This window comes from Mercenaria mercenaria, chromosome 8 (assembly GCF_021730395.1).
Source record: "Mercenaria mercenaria strain notata chromosome 8, MADL_Memer_1, whole genome shotgun sequence".
Lineage (NCBI taxonomy): Eukaryota > Metazoa > Mollusca > Bivalvia > Venerida > Veneridae > Mercenaria > Mercenaria mercenaria.
This window is the reverse complement of record NC_069368.1, coordinates 7,150,850-7,175,825: the sequence shown is the minus strand read 5'-3', so window position 1 is coordinate 7,175,825 and position 24,976 is coordinate 7,150,850. Positions and strand designations below refer to the sequence as shown.

General features: G+C 35.7%; 1 protein-coding gene across 8 annotated transcripts in view; it reads left to right on the top strand.

The window, feature by feature from the left end:
• Positions 1-22,652, top strand: part of LOC123523117 (transient receptor potential cation channel subfamily M member 3-like) — a 213,839-nt gene extending 191,187 nt beyond the window's left edge. For all 8 annotated transcript variants that reach the window (XM_053549301.1, XM_053549300.1, XM_053549298.1 and 5 more), the window contains 3 exons: positions 2,226-2,413; positions 5,843-5,975; positions 12,939-22,652. In XM_053549301.1, the coding sequence (XP_053405276.1) occupies positions 2,226-2,413; positions 5,843-5,975; positions 12,939-14,406 (1,789 nt within the window). In that variant the 3' untranslated portion in view covers positions 14,407-22,652. The remainder of the gene's footprint in view (positions 1-2,225; positions 2,414-5,842; positions 5,976-12,938) is intronic.
• The last annotated feature ends 2,324 nt before the right edge of the window (positions 22,653-24,976 follow it).

The following is a 24,976-nucleotide window of genomic DNA, read 5'->3' as shown; positions in this document are numbered from 1 at the left end:
TTCCCTCTTGATTTTCAGGTTTCATAATCAGTTGTCACAATCACCTCCATGTGGAGTGATGGATAGATTAACATATGATGGTGCTGGTCATCTATTCATCTGTTTGCAATTGAGTTTCTGCTTAATAACTTCAGAATTCTTAGAGCTTGGATGGCTCATTGCCTAGGCATATCACACTGAACACAGCAGTGCTGTAGTTGAACACTTGGTACAGCGGTGAACAATTTTGAAATACTAAATGCACATGATAAATTGGATGTACTTTTCCCAGTTCCACATCCCCTCTCCAGGTTCATATTTTACTGGAGCGTGGTGTGTTAATAAGGAAAAATAAGGTATAGTCAAAGATAAAAGTACAGGATTGGAGGTATAGTCAAAGATAAAAGTACAGGATTGGAGTGGATTTTTGCTGTATTGTATAATATGTTTTAATTTTGTTTATTTATATAATCCATTTGATGAAACCATAAAATCCATAAAAAATATTCCTCTAAAAAAATGAGCAAGTTTACAATATTGATTTTACTCCCAAGAATTTTTATGCCCCCACTTTGTGGGGGGCATATAGATTTGCTCTTGTCCTTCCGTCAGTCTGTCCGTCTGTCCTTCCGAAAATGTTGTGTCGCGCGTAGCTCTGAAAGTATTTGACGTAGAGTCACAAAACTTTACAGGAATGTTGGTCAGCATGTGTAGTTGTGCACCTGGGGTTTCGCGTCCGGATTCATTCAGTCATGTAGAAGTTATGGCCCCTGACTTTGTAAAAATTGGTCATTTTAATGTTGTGTCATGCCTAGCTCCAAAAGTATATGACCTAGAGTCACAAAACTTTACAGGAATGTTGGTCAGCATGTGTAGTTGTGCACCTGGGTTTCGCATCCGGATTCATTCAGTCGTGTAGGAGTTATGGCCCCTGACTTAGTAAAAAATTGGTTATTTTAATGTTGTGTTGCGCATAGCTCCAAAAGTATTTGACCTAGAATCACCAAAGTTTACAGGAATGTTGGTCAGCATGTGTAGTTGTGCACCTGGGGTTTCGCGTCCGGATTCATTCAGTCATGTAGAAGTTATGGCCCCTGACTTTGTAAAAATTGGTCATTTTAATGTTGTGTCGTGCCTAGCTCCAAAAGTATATGACCTAGAGTCACAAAACTTTACAGGCACGTTGGTCAGCATGTGTAGTTGTGCACCTGGGGTTTCGCGTCCGGATTCATCCAGACATGTAGAAGTTATGGCCCCTGACTTAGTAAAAAATTGGTTATTTTAATGTTGTGTCGCGCATAGCTCCAAAAGTATTTGACCTAGAATCACCAAAGTTTACAGGAATGTTGGTCAGCATGTGTAGTTGTGCACCTGGGGTTTCACGTCCGGATTCATGCAGTCATGTAGAAGTTATGGCCCCTGACTTTGTAAAAATTGGTCATTTTAATGTTGTGTCATGCCTAGCTCCAAAAGTATATGACCTAGAGTCACAAAACTTTACAGGCACGTTGGTCAGCATGTGTAGTTGTGCACCTGGGGTTTCGCATCCGGATTCATCCAGTCATGTAGGAGTTATGGCCCCTGACTTAGTAAAAAATTGGTCATTTTAATGTTGTGTCGCGCATAGCCCCAAAAGTATTTGACCTAGAATCACCAAAGTTTACAGGAATGTTGTTCAGCATGTGTAGTTGTGCACCTGGGGTTTCGCATCCGGATTCATTCAGTATTGTAGGAGTTCTGGCCCCTGACTAATGTCATGTAGTGGGGGCATCTGTGTCCCATGGACACATTTCTAGTTTTTACTAGATTACTTCAGGTAGATGGTATATCTAAGCAGAGAGGTAGAGAGTTTTCATTGTATAATATAGGGGTAGAATGGTTTAAACAAGCACCATGGAGACCAAATTAAGACCATTGCAAATTTTACCATTCAGATGAACACCTTCAGAACAGTCATTAAATCTTATTTTGCTGTTTTAAAACCATGCACATTTTGCCTTTGAGCAGGCCAGTTGATCAGACACTTTTTAGCAGATGTTTAGCAGTAGTTAATATACCAAAACATAAAATGGCTGCTAAAGGAAATAGGTCTGATAAAAGGTCTTTTTGTAGTTTCACCTAACTGTAGTATCGCCTAACTTGGTCTTTTTTGTACAAATCTACCTGCTTCTACTTCTGTCTAGGCAACTACTTCCCATATATTTGTTCAATTCATTTTCAAACATAAAACGTTTTTTTTTTTTCAGTGCAACTTTTATACGGATCAACCCACACACAATAAAACTGTGGAAATTTCAACGATGTCAGTTGATCGTAAACTACGAGCTTCGTCCAATTTTACCTCCTCCCCTGATCGCCATCAGTCATATATATCTGGCATTGAAGTTCATAAAACGCAGGTGCCAAGGAAAGAGAGATATTGACTCAGGATTGAGTAAGTACTGCTTCTAGATACTGTAGATTGGATAATATTGGCGATGTGTTTTTTTCAAACGGACTTACTAAGTGATGGGGCGTTCGTCTGTCTGTCTGTCATATTTCTCATCCGGAACATAACTCAATAACCATTGAAGGTATTTACTTTTTTTTTAAACTTTGCATGTAGGAAGGTGGTGATGAGACAATATGCAGAGGGCATGAACCAGATCGGTAGGTCAAAGGCCTCCATATTTGGTGTCAAGAGCATAACTTAATAAGCATTCAAGGTATTGTTTTCGAAGTCTGTATGTCAAAGATCAAGGTCGCAAATGGAGCTTAAAGATCAAATTTCACCCTTGGGCTTTACTTGATAACTATTCAAGGTATTGACTTTACAAGAATAATTATACCTGATACAATTTTTTTTTTTTAGATTAGGTAATAATTAACCAGGTTTAACCAGGTTTTCGTAGAAAACCAGTAATTAGATTGGGTTATATGGTCATCGGGCGGGCGGGCGTTAAACTTGGTTTCCGCACAATAACTTTAGTTTGGAACAAGCTATAGACACCAAACTTGGCCTGTAGATAGATGATAAGGAGACGAAGCTTGGGATTGCATCTGGGGTCATTTGGTCAAGGTCGCTGTTGCTAAAAATAGAAAAATTGGTTTCCGCACAATAACTAGTTTTCATTGATGTTTTGAAATTAAACTTGGCCTATGAGTAGATTACAGAAAAACAAAGGTTGGAATTGTATATGGGGTCAAGTTCAAGGTCAGGATAACTTATTTAATTGTCACACTTAGAAAATTCCACTGGCCTGCCGGTCTAGAGCGTTGGGCCAAAAGCTACTTTTTAGTCAGTGGGATGGAAATTCCACAGTGGCGCAGTGGTCTAGAGCGTTCGGCCAAAAGCTACTTTTTAGTCAGTGGGACGGAAGGGCGTCGGTTCAAATCCTACTGTAATCCAAGAATTTTTTTTTTCTTTTTCTCTTTTGGTCAAGGTCCAGGTCACAGTTACTAAAAATAGATTTTTTCTCTAAAAACAGATTTTTTTCTCAGTGTGATCATCAAAAAGGTGGTTTCTGCTTTATAATTTTAGTTTGGACTTTCTTACTGCCACCAAACTTTGCGTACAGCAAGCTTATCTGAAAAATTAGCTTTGAATGATATTTGGGGTCACTGTTACTAAAAATAGAATAATGGTTTCCACTCAATATCTTTAGTTTGGGTACAATTATTGCCAGTATACTTGGTGTGTAGATAGCTTTTATCAAACACAAAAGGTTTGGAATGTATTTGAGGTCACTCGGATCAGGTTCAAGGTCAGTGTAGCTAAAAATAGAAAAATGGGGTCATATTTGAAATAAAAAATAGTTTTTTATGCCCCCGAAGGGAGGCATATAGTTTTTGAACCGTCTGTCGGTCTGTCAGTCTGTCTGTCCGCAATTTTCGTGTCCGGTCCATTTCTTTGTCATCATTGGATGGATTTTCAAATAACTTGGCATGAATGTGTACCACAGTAAGACGACGTGTCGGGCGCAAGACCCAGGTCCGTAGCTCAAAGGTCAAGGTCACACTTAGACGTTAAAGGTCATTTTTCATGATACTGCATTCGTGTCCGGTCCATATCTTTGTCATCAATCGATGGATTTTCATATAACTTGGCATGAATGTGTACCACAGTAAGACGACGTGTCGCGCGCAAGACCCAGGTCCATAGCTCAAAGGTAAAGGTCACACTTAGACGTTAAAGGTCATTTTTCATGATACTGCATTCGTGTCCAGTCCATATCTTTGTCATCAGTGGATGGATTTTCAAATAACTTGGCATGAATGTGTACCACAGTAAGACAACATGTCGCGCGCAAGACCCAGGTCCATAGGTCAAAGGTCAAGGTCACACATAGACGTTAAAGGTCATATTTCATGATAGTGCATTGATGGGCGTATCCGGTCCATATCTTTGTCATTCATGCATGGATTTTAAAATTATTGGGTATGAATGTGTACCACAGTAAGACTACGTGTCGCGCGCAAGACCCAGGTCCATAGGTCAAAGGTCCTAAACTCTAACATCGGCTATAACTATTCATTCAAAGTGCCATCGGGGGCATGTGTCATCCTATGGAGACAGCTCTTGTTGTGCTTTGGAATGAAAGGGTGTCTGTTCAAACTGCACAGAGATCAAAAAAAAAAAAAATTCTTTTTTCGTTTTTTTTTTTTTTTTTTTTTTTTTTTTTTGACAAAAAGGTCATTTTAATGCCATTGGGTAACTAAAAATAGAAAAATATGGTCATAGTTCTAATAAAAAATATATGTATAATAGAATATGACCAATTTTTTAAAGAACCTGTTGGCATGATGCAATTGAAAACCTGGTTTTCGTGGAATTTCCATGTTTCTTGTTTCTGTTGTTCTTATTTTTAGTTTTGTTTTTTGAAAAAAATCTATGAGGTATTGTCGTCACTTGATCGTTGGCCTAGGCATTGTCGTCACTTGATCTTCGGCCTCGGCATTGGTTTAAAATTTTTGTTTAGGTCCACTTGTTCTCAAAAACTGTAAGAGCTACGGCTTTGAAACTTTCCACGCTTGTTCATCATCATTATTTGACTATATGTAGGCCAAGAACTGTAACTCTGATTTGCATTTTGTCAGAATTATTGCCCTTTTTGTACTTAGAAAATTTGAGTTTCTTAGTTAAAATTTTTGTTTAGGTCCACCTTTTCTCAAAAAACTAAAAGACCTACAGCTTTGAAACTTTGCACACTTGTTTATCATCATTAGATGACTACATGTAGGCCAAGAACCATATTTCTAACCTGCACTTTGTCTGAATTATGGCCATTTTTGTATTTAGAAAATCTGAACTATAACTCTCTTTTTCCTACATATTGTCCAGCACTTGCAGACGAGCGATTGCACCTGCAGGCGGTGCTGTTATTCAGTAATGTTACGGGCGTGATATTGTGTGGTTAAAGTTTGTTTGAAACCATTTGGGAAAAAAATACAATGAAATAAAAGAATATTTGTTTGTTGTACTCATCTCAGTGAAAGTATCTTTCACTAAAGAATATTAAATTTTATATTTACAGAAAATATCTGTATTGTATCTGATGTTCTCTCGTGGAAAGGTGTTCTGATCATATATCCTCAATTTCATAAACACCAAGTTGAACTATTTCTACTCAATAGCTTCAGAAAATCTGTTTGTAATTTAACTATTCTGATATTAGAAATAAGTTACAAAACATATATTTAGATTAAATTGGCATAAAGAAAATACAGGGAAAGGTAGGAATTTATGTTTCACATTGGTTTCCATGGCAACAGGGATGTAATGTATTCTTCAGTGTTTTTTGTATTCTCATGATGACACAAAAAGTTATCAGTGGAAAACAAGAAATCATACAAGTTTCCATGACAGTGTTAATTTATTTTTCAGAATTGTTCTTGTCTCACGATGATATGGAAAAACTACATGATTTTGAGGAGGAATGTGCCGAGGATTATTTCAGGGAGAAAGAAATACTGCTGCAGTCATCATCTGATAAACGAATTCAAGTTATCAATGAAAGGTACACGAAATGAATCTGATAAACATACATAAGTTTTTTAAATAAAGGTAACACTAAATCATACATGTGATAAGTTCATAATCCCAAAACTGGAGGTTTGCCATTTTTCAGCTGGAGTTGGGGTCTCAAAACTGGAGGTTTTTTATCGACATAAGTTAAGCGCGCGGACACAAAACTTACAGAGACAAAATCCAACATTTTAGGTCACACAATAACGCATAAGTCTACACCAGAAAAACAGTCCTCATAACTCTTGATTTGAATTTTGACAGAGTTATGCCACTTTTAACTTATATTTTTTGGTTAAAGTTTTATATAATGTCCAATATCTCTGTTACATTCAAAGCTATTGACTATTATGCCCCTTTTACTGGCAAAGCTTTAATTGCCCCTTTTACTGGCAAAGCTTTAATTCAGAGTCAATAACAGAAAAGTCGAGCATGCTGTCTTACAGAAGCTCCCTCTTGTTCTAACTTAAACTTTCTTAACAGATTTAATTTGTTGAAACAAAGTCTCAATTTAGGTCTGAAATGGTGGTGAACATGCATTAACATTATTCTACTTGAGGACTGAAAAAAAAGAAGCTCTAAATTGGTCTGAACACAACTCATAAATTATGTAAATTCCTTACCCCACCCACTTTCATATAAAATTACTGATCATTAATGATTTTGACATGAAAAACAGAAAACAAAAATGCATTGACATTTATTTACCCTTACCAAAATAATGTAGATTAATGTTATCATATAAATGAGTGTGTGTTTTCATCCAATTTTCATTGAAATAAGTCCGATTTTAGTAGCAAATTAATTTGGTAAACATTGGAAGAAAATGGCCTGCATAAGGGAAAATAACATTCATGTTCTAAAAATAGTAATGGGTTGGTTTTTCCAACAATTATTTATGTGATTTTATTACCGAACAAAACTTTTCTTTGAATAATCAAAAATTCATTTCAGCTGGGAATTATTTCTTATGACTGGGAGTTTTTTGCTTCAAATTGGTAAAAAGATGGAGCCTAATTGGCATTGAGAATGGGTCGATATTCGGCCCCATGAGACAGGTGGAAAAGGCCCTGCTTGTCTAATGTGTGTCAAACATGTATAATACACAACAGTAAGTGACACTTTGATTTACTGTGTAAACATGTTTGGCACTCCTCGGTAATTATCAACCCAGTCATAATACTGATTTTTATGCCCCCAAAGGGAGGCATATTAGTTTTCAACTGTCAGTTCGTTTGTTTGTTTGTTAGTCACGTTAACTTTTTGCATGAAGCCACTTTACATGCGAACCACTGCACCCAGGACCTTCAAACTTCACATGCTGATAGTACTCATTGAGTACACGACCCCTATTGACTTGGGATCACCAGGTCAAAGGTCAAGGTCACAGGGGCCAATATTAACTTTTTGCATGAAAGCACTTTACTCGCGAACCACTGCACCCAAGACCTTCAGACTTCACATGCTGATAGTACTTATTGAGTACACGACTCCTACTGACTTTGGGGTCACCAGGTCAAAGATCAATGTCACAGGGGCCAACGTTAACTTTTTGCATGAAGGCACTTTACTCGCGAACCACTGCACCCAGGACCTTCAAGCTTCATATGCTAATAGTACTCATCGAGTACATGACCCCTACTGACTGGGGTCACCAGGTTAAAGGTCAAGGTCACAGGGGCCAATGTTAACTTTTTGCATAAACACACTTTACTCTCGAACCACTGCACCCAGGACCTTCAAACTTCACATGCTGATAGTACTCATTGAGTATACGACCCCTGCTGACTTTGGGGTCACCAGGTCAAAGGTCAAGGTCACAGGGGCCAACGTTAACTTTTTGCCTGAAGGCACTTTACTCGCGAACGACTGCGCCCAGGACCTTCCAACCTCACATGCTAATAGTACTTATTGAGTATACAACCCCTATTGACTTTGGGGTCACCACGTCAAAGGTCAAGGTCACCAAATCAAAGGTAAAGGCGCTGCGGGGGAGCATTTGTCACCATTAGTGACAGCTCTTGTTTTTTTTTTTTGCAAAGCGGGAGAATTATGGTTTTGGTCGGGAGTCGGGAGGCAATTGAAAAAATTGGGATTTTGACCCTCCCGCGCGGGAGATCACATGTACGCACTAAATAAGTCTGATAAATGTATGCAAGTTATTAAAGAAAGGTACACAGTATAAATAAGTTGGAGAAACATCAAGTAATCAATGAAAGAGGCACAAAATAAGTCTGATAATTACATTCAAGTAATCAAAAGTATACAAAATAAATATATTCTTCTGCTTATACGAGAAGCTGAGACATATTTTAATGTTTGATTGACCTTTTCTCTAAACAACTTCTTGGTTATTTAGTTTTTAGCTCGACTATTCAAAGATTAGTCTAGCTATTCTACTCACCCTGGCATTGGCGTCTGTGTCACACCTTGGTTAAAGTGTTGTATGCAAGTACATACAGCTATCATTTAAAGGCATATAGCTTTGAAACTTATTTTTAGCTCAACTATTCGAAGAATAAGTAGAGCTATCCTACTCACCACGGCGTCGGCGTCACACCTTGGGTTAAGTTTTTCGTACCAGTCCACATTTTGACAAAGTCTTTTGAGATAAAGCTTTGAAACTTTCAACACTTGTTAACCATCATCATGGCCAGTTATAGGCAAGAGCACATAACTCCACCTAGGATTTTGGCTGAATTATGGCCCCTTTTGACTTAGGAATCATGGTTAAGTTTTTCGTACCAGTTCATATTTTGACAAAGTCTTTTGAGATAAAGCTTTGAAACTTTCAACACTTGTTTACTATCACCATGTCCAGTTATAGGCAAGAGCACATAACTCCATCAAGGATTTTGGCTGAATTATGGCCCTTTTTGACTTAGAAATCTGGGTTAATATTTCATACCAGTTCATATTTTGACAAAGTCTTTTGAGATAAAGCTTTGAAACTTACAACACCTGTTTACCATCACCATGTCCAGTTATAGGCAAGAGTACATAACTCCATCAAGGATTTTGGCTGTATTATGGCCCCTTTTGACTTAGAAATCTTGGTTAAGTTTTTCGTACCAGTTCATATTTTTTGTAAAGTGTTTGACATGTAGCTTTGAAACTTTTATCACTTGTTTAGTATAAAAGTCTCTATCTGTAGAAAAGAGAACATAACTCTGTCATCTATTTTGGCTGAATTATGGCCCTTTTTGGACTTTGAAATTGGTTCTGTTTTCATACAAGTCCATGTTTTGTCAAAACTATTTGACATATGGCTTTTAAACTTTGAACACTTGTTGTACCCCCCGACAACAAAGTTGTAAGGGGGGGTATACTGGTTTCAGGTTGTCTGTCTGTCTGTCTGTCTGTCTGTCCGTCTGGTCGTCTGTCCGTAGACGCAATCTTGTGCGCACCATCTCTCCTTATCCCCTTGACAGAATTTAATGAAACTTCACACAAGTGATCAGTACCAACAGTAGTTGTGCATGAGGCATGTTAGGTTCTTTAAGAAAAAAAATTTGCAGAGTTATGGGACTTTGTTTTTTTGTTACTAGACTATATACATAGACACACAATCTTGTGCGCAACATCTCTCCTCATCCCCTTGACACAATTTAATGAAACTTCACACAAGTGATCAGTACCAACAGTAGTTGTGCATGGGGCATGTTAGGTTCTTTTAGAAAAAAAATTTGCAGACTTACGGGACTTTGTTTTTTTTGTTACTATTCTATATACATAGACACAATCTTGTGCGCACCATCTCTCCTCATCCCCTTGACACAATTTAATGAAACTTCACACAACTGATCAGTAACAACAGTAGTTGTGCATGGGGCTTGTTAGGTTCTTTCAGAAAAAATTTTTGCAGAGTTATGGGACTTTGTTTTTTGTTACTATACTATATACATAGACACAATCTTGTGCGCACCATCTCTCCTCATCCCCTTGACACAATTTAATAAAACTTCACACAACTGATCAGTAATAACAGTATGTGTACATGGGGCATGTTAGGTTCTTTCAGTGACAAAAATTGCAGAGTTATGGGACTTTGTTTCTTGTTAACATACTATGTACATACAGTCTGCATATGCAATCTTGTGCATGCCTAATCTACCAAACCCTTGCACACAATTTAATGAAACTTCACACAAGTGATCAGTACCAACCCTAGTTATGCATGGTGCATGTTACATTCTTTTAGATAAATATTCTGCATAGTTATGGGACTTTGTTTTTTTGTTACTATACTGTATACATACAGTCTATATACATACAGTCCACATAATTATGCAGTCTTGTGTGTGTCAAATTGCAATGTACTGTGTCAGTGCATGCGGGGGGGTACATTCATCACCTTTAGTGATAGCTCTAGTTTATCATTATGTTTTCTATCTGTAGGCAAGAGTACATAACTATTTTGACTGAATTATGGCCCTTTTTGGACTTTGAAATTGGCTCATATATTGCCATTTAGTGCAAGACTTATCAAAAACAAAGTAATACAGGAACATTGTTTAATCTATTTATTTCTTTTGTCTGAATATCCGTGGAAATATTTTGACCCCATTCTTCAATCAATTCTTCGAATAGTCGAGCGCGCTGTCATCAGACAGCTCTTGTTTCTTTTTCTAGGTCAATTACTGGGTCAAGTTCCATAACTCTGACATGTATTTTGAGCAAATTATGCCCCCTTTTAGACTTAGAAAACCCTGGTTAAAGTTTTACATGCAAGTTACTATCTCCAAAACTAATGCAGATATTGAATTGAAACTTCAAGTCCCATAACTCTGACCTGCATTTTGGCCAACTTATGCCCCCTTTTGGACTTAGAAAATCCTAGTTAAAGTTTTGCGAGCAAGTACATACAACTATTACTAAAAGGCATATAGATTTGAAACTTATTTTTTCTTTTTCTAGATCAATTACCAACCTCACTGGGTAAAGTCCAGTAACTCTTTTGGGGAAATTATGCCCCCTTTTGGACATTGAAAATCCTGGTTAAAGTTTTACATGCAAGTTACTATCTCCAAAACTACTACAGATATTGCATTGAAACTTTACATTTGTCTTCAGGGTTATAAAACTAGTTGATAGCATAAAGTCCCATAACTCTGACCTGCATTTTGGCCAATTATGCCCCCTTTGGACTTAGAAAATCCTGGTTAAAGTTTTGCGTGCAAGTACATACAGCTATTACTTAAAGGCATATAGACTTGAAACTTTTTTCTTTTTCTAGGTCAATTACCAACCTCACTGGATCCAGTCCCATAACTCTGACATGGATTTTGGGTGAATTATGCCCCCTTTTAGACTTTGGGACGATGTGAAATCAACTTGCGTTTTGGTCAAATTATGTCCCCTTTTGAACATAAAACTTGTGGTTAAAGTTTTGCATGCAAGTTACTATCTCCAAAACTAATGCAGATACTGGATTGAAACTCTATAGATATTTCAACATTTAGGGTGATAAATTCCTGCTTCTGGGACATTAATTCGAATAGTTGAGCATTGGCTGTCTTACGGACAGCTCTTGTTAGCTGGACTGTTGAAGAGCAGTAAGAACTGTTCTACTTACCAGAGTGTTGGTACATCCCACCTTAATTAAAGTTTTGCTTTTAAAGTCATATATCAGTAACCACCTCATGTATTGTATTGAAATAAAATGCAAGGATTCCTGTCAATAATCAAGTTAGGTAACTCTTGGCTGAATTTGAATCAAAATATTCCCTTTTGTTTTGACTTGGAAAAGTTGTGTGTTCAGCTATGATGCTGTAGCTGAGTTGTATTAGACTGGAAATTCACACAATGGTTTCCAGTCATCAGACCTACTTACAGACCTAAATAATATTTACATGGACACACTGTTAAATGTTTTGAGTCACACTGATCTTCTAAATTCTCACATACACAAAAATTCAGTAAAATTTTATATCTAGTCCATAGGTTTCTACCTCTTTTTGGTGGTTGAATGATTGTCTGCTGCATGTGATTTTTCTGCGGCCCTCTCCAAAACTGGCAGCATTTTTAATTATCCATTATTTCAACAAATTATTAAAGCCAAAAGTGTTTCACCATGTTTGATAAATTCTCTGATAATTTATTTACTTTATAATAGAAAAAAGTTATACACACAGAAATTTTTTGATTAATTAGCTGATCAGACACACATAAAATTCTCGCAGGTTTGCTAGACAAATTTAGTTTTGTCGAACTTTAGTCATTATAGGACTAACCAACTGAAATAACCAAGCTAGGTAACTCTTGGTTGATTTTAATTAAAGTTTTTACCCTTTTTCAATTAGAAAATTTAGGTAGACTTTTGTGTGCATCCAGCTGTGTTAAGCTGTTTGTCAGTAACTGCTAAAAACTTCACACAATGTCCGTCTCATCCAACATCCATTCATAACCATGTTAGAGAATTCATGCTTGGAACTTATTCAGACTTTGGCCCTTTTTTGACATAGAAAATTCAGGTGAAGTTATTGCATTGCCTTAATAAAATTTTGATATTTAATGAATTACAATAAACACAGAATTATGAAAATCTTGTCAAGTGATTGCCCTTGTTTCATTGTTAAATAGGAGCCTTTGAAAACGACTTATTTGCCTATAAAATTAAATAGTTCTAGATGTCTTCAAAATTGAAATTTATTAAAACTTGTGTATAACTAACATAACATGAAATGCCTATAAAACATGTTACGGAACTGGTAGATCAACTGTGTGTAGTGCAGAAAGTTCACCTATACTGTGTTGGTGCGCCATAAAACCCAGATAGATAAATAAATCACCTTGAGCTCATTATTGCGTTTTAGTCTCCATTTACTGTTAAGTTGCAGTACAACAAATGATAAAATCTCGGTTGTCTTTGTTATATGTTTGTCTGTATAAATGTCTAACTTCAGTGCACACAAATTTAACAAATTTTATTATACTTTCACGTTTTATTTTCCAGAGTTGAAAATATGACACTTCGCATGGACGACGTAAACCAGAAAGAGAATGCTGTCAAGTTATCAATGCAGACATTAGACTATAGAATGTCAGTGCTTGAGGACCTAGCAGTACATAATATTGATGTTCTCAGTCAAATCAAACAGATGCTTTCACAGTTTGATCTAAGGTCGAGAAATTTCAGTTCGTCAAGTAGAGGCAGCAGTAGGATGCGTCTTGACAGCGAGGATTCCGGAAACGATCAGGTTGACATTCAGCAGTACGAGGACCAACTGGCATCTCAGAGCGATCAGTCCGCTGCTCAGAAACGGCGGCGAGAATTTTCTCTTGGTGCAGAGAGTGAGAAGTCACTGACTCCGGAAGTTAACGCCACTATGAAAATGATGCCGTCCCCAATTCTTATACATTCGCAAAAGCCTGTAAGAGATGAAAATTTACAAAAATACACCGATTTCTCTAAATCTTCTCCAAAACCTTCGCCAAAACCTAGCACTTCTCTCGGAAGGCGTCTTGAGAAACAGTCTAGTGTCAAAAAGCGGAGATCACTTCCTAAACTATTGGAAAGAAGTCCAGAGTTGGAAGCTCGATCAAGCAATAATTCTTTACTGGAACGGCGCCAAGGGAATATAGAAAAACTACGCCTCAACACAGGTGAAACAAGTTTAGATGATTCGAGCACGCATGTTCATAAAGATATCAGTATGAATGCTAACACTGCCATGTACAGTACGGCTCACATGGATACAGCAACTTCAGTGTCAACTACGCAACCTGCACAAATCGAAACAAGTGACGAAAGCAATCAGTTAAATATTACAAGAAGTATACCTTCTGACCAATACGATCACCTCCACATCGATATTCCGACCCCAGAAATGCATGATGTTCCAATCCATGAGGCTTGTACATATACTAAATCAGGGCATACAACCCCTTTTACTTCTATTTTAACTTCACGCTCTGCTGAATATACAACGATAACAGATGAAATTGATACATCGTGCATGATGAATCGATCACCACCACGAAGCCCTACTTCAGCCATTCCATATAGTGCCGCTGCTTCTGAACCACTCTGGGAGGATGTCAAAGATGAAAATCCAGCCTCTAAATTCGAAAAAGCTGCGTTAAAACAAGCAGAAGAAATGGAACACAAGAGAATGGAGAAAGTTATCAGGAATCGTCTACGACAAATATCAATGGACGAAAGTGACAACGCTGCCGAAATAGCTATGATGGTGATTAGCGAAATGGAGACTGAATATACGCATTCGGATCATGAAGATGATGATGATATACATGGTTCATCAGAGAATGTAAGTGTTACTAAAGAAGAGAACGTGGAAGCTGAAAAAGCAGATAGTGTTGAAAATGAACCAATAACATTTGAGGCAGCAGCAAATGTTGAAATTAGAATTCGACGTGCATCGACTTTAGAGGAGGAGCCTGCTACTACACCAAATTGTTAAGTTTTTCATTTTATACAGTTAATTTACAGAAATGTTCAGTGGCATTTTTATTACTATATAAAGAAGTGATATTTAGCAGTCATAAAGTTAGGCAGTCTTGGATAAAGCTAGGTACTCTAAAAAAAAAAATTAGACATCCTTTGATAATCTTACATAAAGTAAGGCAATATTGGGTTGCCAAGAAGATTCTTACTGGGGGTTATTCTAGGTTTTAGCTGTGATAGATTATATCAGAATTGTACATAGACATTGTGAAATTAGAAATAGAAATTGCTTGTTACTTTGTCAAATAAATGGATGAGAGGAAGTTGTTTGATATATTTCCAGATAAGTTTTGGATCGTTTTAACTACCATACCTAGATGAATCTTAAACAAACCCAGTTCTCATCTTGAATTCAAAAAATCTTTCAATTTATCTAAAAACCAACCAAATTGTTTTCTAAAAAAAATGAAAGATTTGATGTAATTCTCACATGTGTATTGCAAGATTGTAGCACTGATTATATTGTAGTATCAAGTGCTTGTGATGAGCTAGTGTGGCAATAGAAGATTATTTTTTTTATATATGAAAAATGAAATAGATGTAATATTTGCTTGCTAAAGTATTTTTGTGATCAGAGTATTTTTTGTTTGAGATATGTAGCTTGTGTGAACCAAGAACATTGTTTGTTAAAGTGTTTGAACTATTTCATACAGGTACTTGCATAAAGTGCTGATAAATTATGTTAAGAAATATATAAATGCCATAAATTATGCTAGTTATTACTTATTCTCAGATAAATATTTAAGAAATTTTTTACAGTCTGACTTACTTTTGCTTTTTTTAATGTCACTTGAATAAGTGCCATAGTATTATGCAGTGTTGTTGGTATACTTTTTAACTGTAAGGAGATGACTGGCCTGAGGCTATAAAATTAAGTTTGGAGACCAGTCTAATAGACATCAAGTGTCTAATTGGTTGTTTCTAAACACAGATTTGAAATGGACCAATGGCAACACAGCATGACTCTGAGACTGATCTACAAAGTCGGTTTTGTACCTCGGCCCAGCACTGCTGAGGCATTCAGGAATAAGTCTACAAGCCGGATTATTTGTAGTTGCAAAGACTTTGTTTGACCATTTAAAAAGGTTGTCTGAAAATTATACTGTGCTCATGATAGTTTTTGCTAGTCAGACTTGGTTGAGATACCACATCTGTTAAAGGTCCATTACTAAGGGAAAGTGAGTTGGCAATTTTTTTCATAGCCAGTGCATAGACTTCTGCAAGACACTAAATAATGAAGATTGGCAGGTCAAAATTTACAGAAGGTCTTTGGAACTCAAAGAAATGTATGTGTATTATGTTGAAATTTCAATGAATCGACAAAATGACCCCCCAGGTCTTTTTAACTTTCTTCATACTTCATAGAAAAATAATTGTACATATACTGCGATTTTTTTCGAATTTCTACATACCAACTTTCATTTTCCAATAAAATGAAACAGTTTCTCTGATTTTTAAAAGAAATTAAAACGTTCACTTTCCCTAGTATTGGACCTTTAAGAAACCACTTGCATTAAGAGACCACCTTTCAGTTCCTTTGTTTGTTGTTGATAAATTACGCTTTATTAAAAGACCACTTCTGTTAAGAGGCCACTGTACTGCATTGTGTAAGATTTTTGTACTTAGATTACTAGGTCAGTTTAAGTACATACTTGTGTTCAATTTTCTATTCTTGCCAAATTCATATTACAAAGCTAAGTGCTATTCAGTTTAACGCCAGTCGCTGGAAGTCTCTTAACGAGATGAACCAAATCATAGACTTATCCAGGGTCATGTAGAAAATGTAAGGAAACGAGTACCAGTAAGAGCTAAAGAGATCTAAGTGCTATATATATAAATATATAAGAAGCAAATAATACACTTCTTCCGGTATCTCACCCCATTCATGCTCAAGCGAGCGATGTATCAATGTGGTAATTTTTATGCTATTGATAGGTAATTGTATTATAGTATTAAAAGCACATTTTTGTATGAAATTATAAGTCAAAAAAGAAGCACAAAGGTACTTTGTTATTTATAAGTCAGAATAAGAACAATGTGATTTGTTAGAAATTATAAGTCAGAATAAGAACAATGTGATTTGTTAGAAATTTTAAGTCAGAATAAGAACAATGTGAGAACAATGTGATTTGTTAGAAATTATAAGTCAGAATAAGAACAGTGTGATTTGTTAGAAATTATAAGTCAGAATAAGAACAATGTGATTTGTTAGAAATTATAAGTCAGAATAAGAACAATGTGATTTGTTAGAAATTATAAGTCAGAATAAGAACAGTGTGATTTGTTAGAAATTATAAGTCAGAATAAGAACAGTGTGATTTGTTAGAAATTATAAGTTCAATGTAGAACAAAGCATTTTTTGCGGGTTCTAGAAAGTGTTCTTGTATTATTCAAAAATACGCATGTTGTTTGTAAACAATGCTGAAAAAAACTCCTAAAAGCATTTAATAGTAACACAGTAATCATATTAATTAATGATATTAAATAAAGTGGAATGTCTATCATTTTAGTTTGAAAAAGTAAAGAAATAATTGCCATTATTAAGGTAATGAAGTTCAAATAAATGTCTATGAATAAATCAGATCTGCCATTTTGTTTGATGTTGCCATGGAAACAGAGTGGCTGCCATTTAGATAAGATATTAAGATAGTCAAAACTTTTTCATTTTAAAGCCTATTTCGAAAGTGTTCCAATGCCTTAAAAGGGCATATCAGTAGCAATCAAGATGGCTAGAAAAACAACATTGCCTTTCCCTTTAAGTTGTTCTAAATGTGATTAAATAGTCTTTTTGTTCTGGTATTAATGAGTGGGTGAATGTATGTTTTGTATTGTTGACAACCAGGGTTTTGGCCTTAGCTCATCGACATACTCTGTGATATTATTTCATAGACACTGTCTCTTTTACCCATTTTTCTTAGCATTAAGCTAGTAAATGCGACAGTCTAGAGATGAAAATTCTCCTCCCACATGATCATGCAGAATGTATACTTGATATGTTAAAGTTAAAATATTCCAGTTCTGTTAATATGCTACAACAGATTAAAGTTCAGTCTGATCTGTTCAGTATGGTAAACTGATTTAATGTAATGGACCTATAATGAAAATCAGCAGTTTCCATTACATGTTTTCTGTTTATGATTTCGGCATCTTGGCTGGTATGCATAGCCATGTGCTCATATGAGCAGCTGGAGTGACTGAAAAATGCCCAAATAGCATTCAAGATGATGAAATTTCTCTGAAATTGCTAATTGCCGTTACAAGTTCCACCATATTAAGTATTGTCTTTTTTTTTAGCCTAATAGAATCCCTCTGAATTTTTTACCTAGTTTTACATTTTTGCGTTAAGTTTCTTTTTTTTTTTCTTTTTCTTTTTGTTTTGAACAACTTATTTAAGTTTTGTTCTTTTAACAAATATGTCTGCTTGTTAGTTTTTGTGCCATTTGTTTTAATTTTTAGCTCATCTGATTTTTTGAAAAAAAATGATGAGTTATTGTCATCACTTGAGCGGTTGTCGGCGTCGGCGTCGGCGTCTGCATCGGCGTTGCCTGGTTAAGTTTTATGTTTAGGTCAGCTTTTTTCCTAAACTATCAAAGCTATTGCTTTGAAACTTGGAATACTTGTTCACCATCATAAGCTGACCCTGTATAGCAAGAAACATAACTCCATCTTGCTTTTTGCAAGATTTATGGCCCCTTTTGTACTTAGAAAATATCAGATTTCTTGGTTAAGTTTTATGTTTAGGTCAACTTTTCTCCTAAACTATCAAAGCTATTGCTTTGAAACTTGGAATACTTGTTCACCATCATAAGCAGACCCTGTACGTCAAGAATCATAACTCCATCTTGCTTTTTGCAAGATTTATTGCCCCTTTTGGACTTAGAAAATCAGTTTTCTTGGTTAAGTTTTATGTTTAGGTCAGCTTTTATCCTAAACTATCAAAGCTATTGCTTTAAAACTTGCAACACTTGTTTACCATCATAAGTTGACCCTGTATAGCAAGAAACATAACTCCGTCCTGCTTTTTGCAAGATTTATGGCCCCTTTTGGACTTAGAAAATATCAGATTTCTTGGTTAAGTTTTATGTTTAGGTCAACTTTTTCTCTTAAACTATCTAAGCTATTGCTTTGAAACTTGCAACACTTGTTCACCATCATAAGCTGACCCTGTATAGCAAGAAACATAACTCCGTCCTGCTTTTTGCAAGATTTATGGCCCCTTTTTGACTTAGAAAATATCAGATTTCTTGGTTAAGTTTTATGTTTAGGTCAACTTTTTCTCTTAAACTATCAAAGCTATTGCTTTGAAACTTGCAACACTTGTTCACCATCATAAGCTGACCCTGTACAGCAAGCAACATAACTCCATCCTGCTTTTTGCAATAATTATTGCCCCTTTTGGACTTAGAAAATCATTTTCTTGGTTGAGTATTATGTTTAAGTCAACTTTTCTCATAAACTATTAAAGCTATTGCTTTAAAACTTGCAACAGTTTTTCACCATCATAAGTGGACACTGTACATCAAGAAACATAACTCTATCCTGCTTTTTGCAAGAATGATGGCCCTTTTTAGACTTAGAAAATCATGGGTAGGACAATATTTCTATTACACAAAAAAAATCAGATGAGCGTCAGCACCCGCAAGGCGGTGCTCTTGTTTAAAATTTCATGCCAGTGTGTTTTGTGTCGTGTTTTGTTTCATTTACATGAATCTCTCATTTAAAAAAACCCGATGAATTGTTTTATTTATGGTCTTTTACATATCACTGTGTATTGTCTTGCCTAAAAATAGAATCTGGTATGTTTTTTGCATACATATATGACACATCAATTGTTTTGCCTGAAAATTGAATCTGATATATTACTTAAATATATATCATATCTGTTTTATTGTTTAAAATAGAGTTTTATGTAATATTTGCATATAGATATCACATCAATTTTATTAAAAGTATGTAGATTTTTATTAGTAAATATTTACATTTGTCCTATTCTTTTCCATTGAAAATTATGACGTTAATTTTGTATGAACAGCAGAAGGAAAGGCGCCAAAATTACGACAATGCTGCTTAGTGATAACAGGCCACTGTTTTGATTGTTCAGTTTGGTGAACAGAATTGCCGGGAAGCTGATTTTAGATGCAACAAAATGTGTGCAATTTATAATATAACATTGTTTACAGATGGAAAGGAAATACAATATAAATATAAGAAATGGATCAATTTTTTTTCGTAGTTCATGTGAAATGAATGTCAGAATAGGCTCAGCAAAATAAACATGAATCACTAGTGTGATTTGTGGATTTGCTGATCCAATTCTGTCATTCATTTCGAATGAATTCTCGAAAAACATATTTCTTTATTGAATAATGGGATTTGGATTTTATCATTTATAAATCAATCAGCCTCAAATCTTCATACCTCATTTTTAATTATTTTGTATTTTAATTTGTGCAGATTTGTTGTTACCAATAGTATGTTGGTGTAATGCCTAACCAGAGTGTTCGTGCATGCTTGCATTTTATCAGATGATTTATATATATAAATTTGTTGAAACAATATAATTCCATGTTGTTTGTAAACTAAGTGTAATATCGCTGACACAATAGTTCTATGCATTGATAAACCTAATGTGTAATAACTTCTCCCCTTTTGTCCAAATTTTATATGTAATAACTTCTCCCTTTTTATCCAGTTACCCAAATGTTCTGAACATTATAAACAAATTTAAGTCTTTATTTTTTTTACACATATTTAACAGTCTTGAGTATCAAGTCTTTTAGTGAGCCTGTACTACATAAGAGATTCTGGAGACAGTTTTTAGTTGATATTTAAAATATCATTTGACTTAAGGTCCGGTCATATGACACCTAAACAAAGTGTTTAGGATTTGAAATCCATATAATTACAAACATCAAGTTAATGATCACAGAAGGGGATACCATATATCCATGGATAAATGCCCCAAGAGTTGTTTATAATTATAGGAGCTTCACTGAAAAAGAAAGTTCATAAAAGAATTTAAATAATAAATCCACTTTTGTAAAACACCATTTTATTGTTTTGGTGCAACTTAAATTGTTTTTGTAGCTTGGAAAAAAAAAATTGTTTGGTTTGATTTAAAACAAAGTAGAAGCAGATGTGAATAATGACAGGACCCTTTGATCATATACCATACTTATGGAGTGCTGGGTTACTCCCATCTATGGATCTATGGGAGGTAACCTTTGAAAAAAAAGATACTATAGTAAAGAAAGATATATAAATATGTCATTTTATGGGGGTCATATTTAGTGTAGCCTATAGCTCATATAAAGTTTTCTAAAAGGGTACATATATACTATTCTAAGGGTATGGAGAACATAGAATTTCACCAAACTTAATGAATTAGTTTTTACATGTTCATATGATTTTACCCATGTGGATATTTTATCGAAAATTTTATCATAGACTGATATTTTGTTTTACAAGAAATTTTGATTTAACCTCATCAATAATGAAATACATGCACTTGTTATTATATCAGATATGTTTTTATTATGTTACAATGTATTGAAATTGCAAGGCTATCAAATATGCATATATGAGCCGTGCCATGGGAAAACCAACATAGTGGGTGTGCGACCAGCATGGATCCAGACCAGCCTGCGCATCCGCGCAGTCTGGTCAGGATCCATGCTGTTCGCTAACAGTTTCTCCAACTCCAATAGGCTTTAAAAGCGAACAGCATGGAGCCTGACCAGACTGCGCGGATGCGCAGGCTGGTCTGGATCCATGCTGGTCGCAAACCCACTATGTTGGTTTTCCCATGGCACGGCTCATATTATTTTATTGTTAAATAATGTACAACATTATTGTTTGGTTCTGTTTATACAAATGCACGCATTTCATAATGAACAAATTTGCTCCTTTCATTTTAGTGTTCTCATGTAAATATGTAAATTTCTTGTCAAAGGAAACGGGTTGTGGGTTTATATATGTGAATGTATGTTTGTAGTTAGATAGGTACTCCATAATTTTATTGTCTTGGGGGTGGACTTGATTGTTCATGTTGGTTTACCCAGGTACATTCATTGGCTCCAATTTCAGTTGGGCTGTTGCATATTTTCTACAGAAAATGCCAAATAGTGGAATCAAAACAATTGGGATGGCAAGAAAGCTCCATATTTAGTTACGTATACAGACTAAATTGAATATGTTTGCTGTCCCACAAAAAATGTACTTGGAAAAAGTATTGAAATGAACTAAGACACAAACTGTATATGAAGGTAAATCAAAGCATACAATCAAGCCCCGCCTCTTGGGCATGTCCTGAAGTTGTGACGTCAAAAATGAAAATCTTCAAAATGTGAAGAACGACACAAAGTCTAAATATGTATGAATTACAAACATGGGTATTAATGAAAATCTAGTCTTGAATACCGGTCTTCATTTAATTTTTTTGTATAAAAAGGTCTCAGAAGGTGTGCATCGGTTGAAAATAGGAGCATAGTCTCCTTACTCTGAAATGCAGTGTTGACTGGTGCTATTGATAAAATGTAACAGTTGACACCTGAAAGGTCAGTAGTTTTAGCTATGTGCTCGCCTATGTCTTGAATAGCAGTCTAGAGTGGCACCTTTGGTTTTTCCTCTTCCATTGAAGCCAGAATGACTTAATTTGTTCAACTTACAAAAGTAAATAAGGAAAATTTCACGGTGCTTAGTGACGTCAAGGGATTAAAACTCTTGCTCTGTGCCATGAGATTTATCATATGTAGAAAAAAATGTCTGAAAATTCTCCCACAAGTGTCTTTTTTATATGAACAGTTGTTACAAAAGTCATGTTATTTTTCTCTCAGAACTGAATCCAAGTTGGTTGTTGTAAGAAAATGCAACACTTATATCATGGGCTGTCTGGAAACAGTCAAAACTGTTGTTTTGTGGTATTCTGGACAACATTTAAAACTACTTCCCCCTGCGCAATGGACTCTTAAAGCTGTTTCCTTAACCCCAGCAAGAATAGTTTTGACTGTTACCCTAACACCCAAGAAAAATTTGATGAAAAAACTTTCATATTTGGTAATCTCCAACAGTTGTTTATCTAGATGTTACATTGTTATATGTACTGTTGTTAAATTATGTTTGCGGTGTCCTCAGTGTGACAAATATTGACCAATGATCTGACATTTACCTGGTTTTTATGAAGCAATAGATTATTTGTTGGTATATATGTCTTGCTTTCATTATTTAATCCATTTCTGATTGGCATTTGTGTTACCGTTTGTCTGCTAACTGCAAGTGTTTCTGCCTTTGCGAACAGTGCAGACCAAGATCAGCATGCACATCCGTGCAGTCTGATCATGGTCTGCATTGTTCACTTTTCAGTCAGTAAATTTTCAGTAAACACCCCTTCAAACGATAAAAGGTATTGCCCAAATTGAATGATGGACCAGTCCATTATTAGCCCACCATCATCAGATGGTGGGCTATTAAAATCACTCTGCGTCCGTGGTCCGTCCGTCCGTCCGTTAACAATTTCTCGTTATCGCATCTCCTCAGAAACTACTTGGGGGATTTTGACCAAACTTTGTCAGAATGATGTATTGGTACCCTAGTTGTGTCCCCCTGAAAATCAGACTGGTTCAACAATTTATGAGTGAGTTATGGCCCTTTGTTTATTTCTATAATTTATATAGATTTATATAGGGAAAAACTTTGAAAACCTTCTTGTCCAAAACCACAGAGCCTAGGGCTTTGATATTTGGTATGAAGCATCATCTAGTGGTCCTCTACCAAGATGATTCAAATTATTTCTCTGGGGTCAAATATGGCCCCGCCCTGGGGGTCACATGGTTTATATAGACTTATATAGGGAAAAACTTTGAATAACCTCTTGTCCAAAACCACAGGGCCTAGGGCTTTGATATTTTGTATGTGACATCATCTAGTGGTCTTCAACTAAGATTGATCAAATTATACCCCTAGGGTCAAATATGGCCCCGCCCTGGGGGTCATATGGTTAACATAGACTTATATAGGGAAAAACTTTGAAAATCTTCTTGTCCAAACCACAAAGCCTAGGGCTTTGATACTTGTAATGTAGCATCATCTAGTGGTTCTCTACCAAGTTTGTTCAAATTATCCTCCTAGGGTTAAATATGGCCCCGCCCCGGGGGTCAATTGGTTCATATAGACTTATATAGGGAAAAGCTTTTAAAATGTTCTTGTCAGTAACTACAACATTCAAACTTGGACCACATGTATATTTTTGAGTGGCAAGATGAACCTTGACATGAGTTGACCTTGATTTTGACCTAGTGACCTACTTTCACATTTCTGTAGGTACAGCTTTCAAATTTGGACCACATGCATAATTTTGTGCACTGGAAAAAACTTTGACCTTTATTTTGACCTAGTGACCTACTTTCACATTTTTGAAGGTACAGGCATCAAATTTGGACCATATGTATAGTTTCGTGTTTCAAAATGAAATTTGACATTGATTTTGACCTAGTGACCTACTTTCACATTTCTCAAGCTACAGCTTTCAAATTTGGACTACATGCATAGTTTTGTGTACCGAAAAAAACTTTGACCTTGACATTGATCTAGTGACCTACTTTCACATTTTTGAAGGTACAGGCTTCAAATTTGGACCACATGCATAGTTTTGTATTCTGAAATAAAATTTGACCTTAATTTTGACCTAGTGACCTACTTTTACATTTCTCAAGCTACAGCCTTCAAATTTGGACCACTTGCATAGTTTTGTGTACTGAAATGACCTTTGACCTTTACATTGACCTAGTGACCTACTTTCACATTTTTAAGGTACAGGCTTCAAATTTGGACCACATGCATAGTTTTGTATTCCGAAATAATATTTGACCTTGATTTTGACCTAGTGACCTACTTTTACATTTCTCAAGCTACAGCCTTCAAATTTGGGCCACATGCATAGTTTTGTGTACCGAAACAAACTTTGACCTTTACATTGACCTAGTGACCTACTTTCACATTTTTGAAGGTACAGGCTTCAAATTTTGACCACATGCATAGTTTTGTATTCCGAAGTAAAATTTGACCTGGATTTTGACCTAGTGACCTAGTTTTACATTTCTCAAGCTACAGCCTTCAAATTTGGACCACTTGCATAGTTTTGGGTACCAAAATGAACTTTGACCTTAATTTTGACCTAGTGACCTACTTTCACATTTCTGTAGCTACAGGCTTCAAATTTAGGACCACATGCATAGTTTTGTGTACCGAAGCAAACTTTGACCTTGACATTGACCTAGTGACCTACTTTCACATTTTTGAAGGTACAGGCTTCAAATTTGGACCACATGCATAGATTTGTGTTGTGTATGAAAATGAAATTTGACCTTGAGCTAGTCAGTAAGTCTTGAAATTTGGAACACTCAAAAATGGCACATTGGTGGGCGCCAAGATCACTCTGTGATCTCTTGTAGAAATTTAGCAGGCTAAAGGTTAGAAGTGTTTTGTGCCCTCCAGGTTAGCTTACAAGTTCTCGATTTCAGTCCCTGGGT